This window comes from Apium graveolens, chromosome 5 (assembly GCF_009905375.1).
Source record: "Apium graveolens cultivar Ventura chromosome 5, ASM990537v1, whole genome shotgun sequence".
NCBI lineage: Eukaryota > Viridiplantae > Streptophyta > Magnoliopsida > Apiales > Apiaceae > Apium > Apium graveolens.
In genome coordinates this window covers 115,312,168-115,320,764 of record NC_133651.1, presented here as the reverse complement: position 1 = coordinate 115,320,764, position 8,597 = coordinate 115,312,168, and the positions used below count along the sequence as shown (strand labels likewise).

The 8,597-nt window shown below is 34.2% G+C and overlaps 1 protein-coding gene across 1 annotated transcript; it reads left to right on the top strand.

Annotated features, from left to right (window-relative positions):
• Nucleotides 1–3,484: 3,484 nt before the first annotated feature.
• LOC141724396 (G-type lectin S-receptor-like serine/threonine-protein kinase B120) lies at nt 3,485–7,990 on the top strand. The gene is made up of 7 exons (XM_074526541.1): nt 3,485–5,580; nt 6,081–6,191; nt 6,277–6,503; nt 6,584–6,794; nt 6,872–7,109; nt 7,208–7,355; nt 7,470–7,990. Exons 1-7 carry the CDS (start codon nt 4,290–4,292, stop codon nt 7,773–7,775), a joined length of 2,532 nt encoding a protein of 843 aa, XP_074382642.1. The 5' UTR covers nt 3,485–4,289; the 3' UTR covers nt 7,776–7,990.
• The last annotated feature ends 607 nt before the right edge of the window (nt 7,991–8,597 follow it).

The following is an 8,597-nucleotide window of genomic DNA, read 5'->3' as shown; positions in this document are numbered from 1 at the left end:
TGCATGGTGATTGAACAATATTTGGATCTCCATTATTCAACCAATTTTTAAAGCTTCTTAAGGTAAACAATCTGATCTACGAATTAAATATCTGTTTTTCGCATGAATCCTGTGGTGGGTTTCGAAAATTATGGTTTTTCACATTTTTAATTACTGTTTCTGTTATGTTTATGTGCTCGAAACCCTTCACGCGGACCGGGCCAAACCAAGCCAGGTTTTTTCAGGATCAGGCTTTTCGGGCTTTTCCCGGATCAGATCTGATCAGATTTTGGGTTTTTTGAACATATATAGTTCCATCTGAACGACTTAGATATAAGGCTGCAGACAAATCAATCCGTGTGTGACTTCGAGTTCGAGCCGACATTTGCGGTAAGTAATCGTCTTGAACTTGGCTCGTTAAAATTCGAAAAAATATAATTATATTCTAATTTTTGACAATATTTATAACAGTTTAAGTTTAAAATTACACCCAAATGTTAAATTCACGATTCATTTGGATTATTTAAGGATAATAGATAAAATTTGAGTTTCGGTTTCGTTAAAACTGATAATAAGTTGGTGCAAGTGGGTATCGACCATTCTTTTTAAAAAAATTAAACATTGTTTTTCGTGAACTATTGGTTTACGGCACGAGTTCATCTCAACTCGTTTTTGTTCGATAAAATTCGAGTGTTACTCGGTTCGTTAACGAGTTCGAACACAATTTTTGTTCGATAAGAAAGCTCAGCTCGTTTTGTTAAGAAAAAAAGTTAAGCTCAACACGTTAAGGACGAATCTCGGCTCTGCTCCACTGTTTGCGTCCTAACTTAGATCCGATTAAACTCACATCTTCGTTAAAATTACAATGTAATACCCGAGATTAAGAGGTTTTTTGAAAATGCGTTTTTTTTCAAATTTTTTTAAAAGCACAACTTTCTTAAGTTTTTATTTGCAAAAATATAATTATTCATTTTTTTGCAAAAATATAATTTTACAACTCGATATTACAAGATGCAATCTCAAATACAAACAAATGTAACCAAATTTTTTGAGTCATTTTTCGAAAAACGTAAAAGAAGTTGGGGTTAAATATCAAAATGGTCATTCAACTGAAGGCCATATATCAGTTTCATCATCAAACTTAACGGTTTATCATTATAATCACTAAAGTCATAATAAATATCAACCAAATATCTCGCTCAAGAATTAAAAATTATTTTTATGGAGTTCCAACATGTTTCTTGAATCCTATTACAACCAAATGAAAATTTATGATTTCTAGTATTTTTGATAATATAGTGAGATTTTAAAAATTGATTCACTATTTATTTTTAATTTTGTAGTTATATTTTTTGATTTAAATAAATATAAATAGTAGATAAATTTTTAAATGAATTCAGTAGTTATTTATTATGAATTTAGTGATTCAAATGATATCATAATAAATAAATTTCATCATTTGTAAAAAAAAAAGTAAAATCACAAACAAATTTAGAAGAAAAAACAGTGTTGTGGAAATCGGCCGTGTTGTCGATAAATCGGCCGATATATCGGCAAAATTCTGATTTCCGATCTAATTTCACTGAATCGCCGGAGAAAACGGTTTGAGCAGAACCGTGTCAAAACGCGAGTCAAATGGGTGAAATCGGGTCGCAAGGTTTACTGGAACAAAGTTATCCGAAAATTCTTTTTAATATTCATCGGAGAGAGACAAGAGAGAGATAGAGTGGGAGAGAGATATATTTGGGAGGGGGGAAACTTGATGATATATAACTACTTTCAGTGTATATATACATATATTAAATATCTAACCGCCTATAGATGGTAGATGGCTGGACATTTTTCCGGCTAACCTTTTATACAGATATAAACTTTTAACCCTACACTTCTTTCTTCTTTTCTTGGGAAGTGTTGTCATCTTTTGCTTCTCGTAGACAAAGTATTATGTGGAGACTAAGAGAGATGTGTTCAATCAAGATTTTGAAGAATTTTTTTGGATTCTTGAAATCAAGAGCCATTCAATTTGGATTTTAAAATATCCTTTGAAATCTGATGGTATTCAATATAAATTAGAATAAGTTTTTTAAAATCTGAGTGTATTAAATTTAGATTTTAAAAAGTTTACTGAAATTTGGCGGTATTCAATTTGGATTTTTAAAAGTACATCAAAATCTGATGGTATTCAAAAATCGGTGGATTTTTTTTTATTTGAAAAAGTTGTGAATTTTAATGGATGTGCCCGTTCATTTTTAATCTTTTGGAATCTCTTTAAAATAAATGAGATTTTGAAAGATTTGTGAAAAATTTCACAAAATCAGCAAGACTCTGCAAGAGTTTTCCATCAACTCCGTTAAAATCCACTAATAAATAAAACCAATGAAAATTTTCCAAAATCAATGGATTATTACCAATCCTTTAAAATCTGAAATGAATACACCCCTAAGTGTAAATTACTATAATAATGTGATGCACCAATGTAGAGAGAAGAGGGGGTGGGGGTGAATTTAGAGACAACATACAAGTTTAATATATTTAGTAGTAATAGACTGATTTTATGTTTATAAATAATTTTTATATTAAATTTAATAAAATATATCCGATCTTCGCCGATGACCGATTTCTGTAACACCGAGAAAAAGTAGTATTTTGGATAATTTCTTCACGATGATTATTGACTAACCGCCAGTGCAGTGAACTGAATTATGAATATTTAGTGAAGCAGGTTCCTTACCAGATTTCATGATAAGTTTTGAAGCTTACATGACACAGAAGGCACCTGCAGAACCTTCATGGAGGTCATAAACTTGACCACCTTCGTGGAGGTGTAGTGATGTTCAAATCCAAATCACAGAAGAAGCAATTGGCAAGACGAGCAACTTGTTAGAGTAATACTAGAGATCCGAAATTGGATACAAAAATTTGTTACGGAATGACTAATGACTATCCGATGTGACGTTTTATTAGCGATGTGATGGGTCGATTGACATATAGCCAATCAATCACCATATGACCTGTAATATTTTGTAAATTGTTTCCGCTCAATTTGGTACCTCTATCGTTTCTCCAACTACTTATGTAATGCGACCTGTTTGGCTATCATGTTTCACCTACATTCACTAAAGCACCTGCAGCTAAACGATTACTCTAAGTAGAAATGCAGAAAGCACGAGCTCAATGTGTTTGTTTCGATTGTATTGATAAGTTTAATGTCGATCAGAGATAGTGGGGATCGCCACCCCCAGTGTTGCTGCTTGATGAGTGTCCAGATGAAAATATTAAAGCGGTCTGCCCAAGGGCACACAATAAGCACTAAATTTTATGAGTTTGGTACATTTTTATTGGTTGAGTTGTTGTAAATAGAGGGGGTCCATCAATATTTATAATTAGAGGACCAATCAAAATAGACCAAACTCATGCCCTTGGGCACACATTAGAAAAACCGATATTAAAGATATCACCCGTTCACAACCAAAACTTATGTTTAAACAATAGACCTCGAGTCCATTCCAAGAGAAAGGCATTGATAGGCGATGATTTTCCTTCCCGAGCAGGGTAGCTAGAGGTAAACTCTTCCCGCTTAAAAAAGCTTGTTAGTGATGCCAAGGCACACTCTATAATGGGATTGTTTTTATATCTGACAATTTGATTGGAGTAAACACAATATATGCCATTACTTTGGATTCTAATGCATTCACAAATTATTCAAATAAACTATCAGATAAGTCTCACTCTGCCCATATTCAAGATTCCTCTATCAACCAACACATGCAACACCAAATATTATACCTTTGCTAACTGCTAAGTCTCTTTGCTCTCTGTTTATTAAAGATATTTTATCTTATCTGGATAAGAAATTCCAGGACTATTCTCTCGTCATAGGCTAGTACCTGCAAGTCAATCTTCAAACTGTATCCAATTCCTTGTCTTTGTACTGCTACACAGAGACCTCCTATATTATGTTCTTTCAAATGGATATATTCTTGACCGCGTGGGAAAAGAATTTATAGGGATAATTTTAACTCTTGTCACTCTTAAGTCATAATCTCCATGGTTTTGTTTCTTGTTGATATAAACTATGGTACAGTTGTATAAATTATAGGATTGAAATGAATTCGATTTCGTGAATATCTTATTGTATATATTTTGAGGTAGTTAATATTTTTTTGACCAAGTTTTGTGCACATCAGACAAAAAATAGGAATAACTTGTGAAAGAACGATCCATTTCTTTGAATCGTTAGCATTTTTCATACTTATTAGATATATGGCTACACCTTTTCAACAAGTATGTGCTGCATCAGATTGTGAATAATGGGAACCACATTCAAAAACCATATTTGTATTTGTCTTTTCTTGCACCTACTGCTCCTCCATATTTTCCCTTCATTTTCACAACCTGGAAGCAGTGATAGAATTATACAAGGCCAGTCATTAGTTGATGGCCAAGTGATCATCTCTGCTGGTGAGAATTTTGCTGTTGGGTTTTTTAGCTCCGGAAATTCTACTAACAGATATTTTGGAATATGGTATAACAAAATTCCGGTGCAAACTGTTATTTGGACAGCAAATAGAGATAAACCAATTTCTGGTAGAACAGGTGTTCTGAGAATTGGAGATGATGGTAATCTGATTGTTTTTGATGGAAATACAAGTATATGGTCCACCAATACTTCTTCTGCAACAGCTAACTCAACTGCAGTACTTGCAGATTCCGGTAATTTGATTCTTTTAAGAAGTGAGAATGTTGGTGATCAAAGTAGGGCGCTGTGGGAAAGTTTCAAATATCCTACTGATACATACTTACCTGATATGAGAGTATATACAAATGTAATAACTGGAATAGGGACTGCGTTCACATCATGGAAAAGTAATGATGATCCGACATCTGGGAATTACTCTATATCTCTCGATCCACGCGCTTCACCACAGCTAGTCATATGGAATGGGCTAAAGAGACATTGGAGAAGTGGACACTGGAATGGTCTAATATTTACAGGTCTTCCTCGCATGACAGCTCTTATCTTGTATGGCTTCAAGCTTACTAACGAAGGCAATGGAAACATATATTTTGCATACACTATGGTAAATAGTTCGATTATTACTAGGTTTAAACTTAGGTGGGATGGAACAATAGATCAGTTTGTATGGGATGAAGGACTGAGGCAATGGAATGTATCACTGTCAGAGCCTTCAAATGATTCCGAGATATACAATAACTGTGGGATGTTTGGAGTAAGTAATGCAATGGGTTCTCCTTTATGCAATTGTTTGGAAGGATTCAGACCAAAATATGCAAGTCAATGGGAGAAAGGTAAATATTCTGATGGGTGCATTAGGAGGACTCCCCTACAATGTAACATCAATGGTACAGATGATGTTTTTAGGGAAATTCGAGGCCTGAAATGGCCTGATTTTGCTGATACTGCAGCAGCAGGTAACATTGATAAATGTAGAGATTTATGCGTGAGAAATTGTACTTGTACAGCATACACGTTTGCTTCTGGAATCGGGTGTATGATATGGAGTGGTGATTTACTTGATCTGGAGCATTTTGATGAAGGTGGGAATTCGTTGTACGTTCGTCTCGCTAAATCTGAATTGGGTAAGCATAAACTAATTGTTTTTGCATCCTCTTTGTTTCTAAATATTGTTGACTGAGTTCCAAATTGTTGTTATATTTTCCTTAAGATTATATAAATAATATGGTATTGTAAATTATTTGCTTGAGAGTATCTGGTTTCAATAAACGAAACTATGTACACAAGTAAATTGAGAAAATTCTGTTCATTCTGTCTTGACTTGAATTGAAAAAAAATTAGAAAGAACTTGTAGATGAGGGAAAAGTATCAGAATGTCCTTTTTGGCATGAAGATCGTAATGTATTCAGCTCTTGCCTTCAATGATCTGATCCAATTATTTTGTCATTGACACAATGTATATTCAATTCAAACGCTAGTATGCTATATTGCCTTCAACAAGTAACATATTGGAAAGGCAAATTAACCAAATTATTTTGTTGTCGTAGTTGTGAACTGTGATCATGGTTTCTTCCAGTTCTCATTCCCTAGTATAATTTTTAAACTTGGTTATTCTTGACCTCAGGAAGTGGAAAGAAAATATCTTATGTATTATGGATAGTAATTGCTGCAGCGATAACAGTTGTGGTTGGCATCATCATTTTGATACTTTGGAGGTTTAATGGAAAACTGCCAGGTAATTACTTTAAAATAGCTTACATAATTTTATTTTCTCTCAGCACCTAAACAAGCTAATATTTACTTATAACCTATAACTACAGGAATCACAAAGGCAGACAAGATGAACGTCAAAGTCATACATGACATGAGCTCCACTGCCAGAGGATTCTCTGCTGTTTTTTCAGAAGCTGATAATCTTGGAATAGATGGGGAAAACGGAAGTGTACCACAGTTGCCCTTATTCAGTTTTAATGACATTGAAATTGCGACTAAAGACTTTGCCAGCCACAATAAGCTTGGTGAAGGAGGATTCGGGTCAGTATACAAGGTAATTGTAAATAAAGGAATCTATAACACATTTATGTTTGCTAAAAAGCAGATAGTATGAATTATTGTTTCATGTTTCAGGGAACCTTACCAGATGGAGTTGAAGTTGCGGTTAAAAGGCTTTCAAAGTGGTCTGGTCAAGGTTTAGGGGAATTTAAAACTGAACTAACACTAATAGCAAAGTTGCAACATCGGAATCTTGTTAGACTGCTTGGCTGTTGCATTGAGGGAGAAGAGAAGTTGTTGATCTACGAATATATGCCCAACAAAAGCTTGGATTCGTTTCTATTTGGTATGAAATAAGTTATCATTGTCTTCTTTGTTATGGTACATTTTCTAGCATGTCTGTAAATACTTTTTTGACTGCAGACTCGTTCAAAAAATCACAACTAGACTGGCAAACACGCTTTGCTATCATCGGAGGCATTGCACGTGGTCTTCTTTACCTTCATCGTGATTCTAGACTTAGAATAATTCACCGAGACCTAAAAGTTAGCAACATTTTGTTAGATGAGGAGATGAACCCAAAAATTTCAGACTTTGGCATGGCCAGGATCTTTGGAGGGAACCAAAATGAAGCAAATACAGTAAGGGTTGTCGGCACATAGTGAGTATCTTTGCTAACTCATATTATCAAATATCATCCTTATCATCATCCACAAAACAGCGATTACAACTCACATTAACAATGTTTGCAACTTGCAGTGGTTACATGTCCCCAGAGTATGCAATGGAAGGTCTATTCTCAGTAAAATCTGATGTATATAGTTTCGGAGTATTACTACTAGAACTTGTCAGTGGTCTGAGGAACAGTAGTTTTCACTCACCTGAATGCTCAAATCTTATTCGACATGTACGTCCAATCATTACCAAAATTTTTATTTTGTTTTCAAATATTACATTGTAATGAGCTAAAGTTTCGACAATTGAATCAATGCATAACACAACATTCTGAAACATGTTTCAGGCATGGAGCCTTTGGAAAGATAATAAAGCAGCGGAGCTGATAGATCCTTCCGTCGCTGGATCATGTTCGGAAGATGAAGCATTGAGATGCATAAACGTAGCAATATTGTGCGTTCAGAGTTCTGCAGCTGACAGACCTACAATGTCATCTGTGGTGACCATGCTGGAAAGTGTAAACACAGAGATTTCGATGCCAGGACAGGTGGATATTTGTTTGACAAGCCTCAAGAGTTTAGATTTTATTATTGAATGTCAGGAAAATTCGTCATCAACTGAGGTACCAATAACTGAAGTGACAGGAAGGTAAACAAATTGATGTTTCCCAAAGGTGGATAAGAGATTGTAATCTTTGATTGGTAGGAAAATAATGCTATAGCCTATACAATGCACATACATTAGTGTTGTCTATAAAACCAATTTCTAGTACAGACATTATAAAATAAATATGATGTTGTATACCTGTCTGTAATAGTATCAGTATTACCCAATTTGTATATGTAGAATGCAAATTGCATTTTAAAGGACCACTGCTTTGTTTTATTGTTTTTAGTTTTTTATTATGAGACTTTGTCCATTTCATGTTTATATAATTTTTTTTTTCTCATAAATAAATATTCTAAACTAAGCATCTCGGTTAACAGAAGGTAGTACAGCGAGAACATAACCAGACTTGTGGATTAGTGTTTGTTTCTTTTATTTTTTAATATTCTATAAATTTTATTATGGTAGTTTTTAATTCTGATGTTGCAATATTACTTTTAATTTTAATAGTTTATTACTTTTAGTTTTTTTATTTGAATAAAAGAGAAATTTCATTACTAAGAAATATCACACACAAGAGATTCCAACAACAAATCTGAAGGAACCGTAACAATGTTTTGACAATGCAGGGAACAGGGCATTCTATTCGCTTGTCTTTTAAACCAAGATATAGAATAACCTGAATTGAAATCTAGAATAGTACGACACGCATTCAACACATGACCAACTTCCAAGAGGTTTTCCTGAACGCCTTGCAAGGCTCGAACAGCAAGCATGGAGTCTGATTCGATAGTCACCCTAGTATGGTTCATAGAAAGTAGCCATTGAAGACCTTCCAAAATAGCCAAGGCTTCAGCTTAAAAAACGG

Coding starts and splice junctions, on each gene's coding strand:
- LOC141724396 (XM_074526541.1), top strand. CDS start 4,290: ATGGGAACCACATTCAAAAACCATATTTGTATTTGTCTTTTCTTGCAC. Junction 6,795..6,871: donor CTTGGATTCGTTTCTATTTG/GTATGAAATAAG, acceptor TTTTGACTGCAG/ACTCGTTCAAAAAATCACAA. Junction 7,110..7,207: donor GTAAGGGTTGTCGGCACATA/GTGAGTATCTTT, acceptor TGCAACTTGCAG/TGGTTACATGTCCCCAGAGT.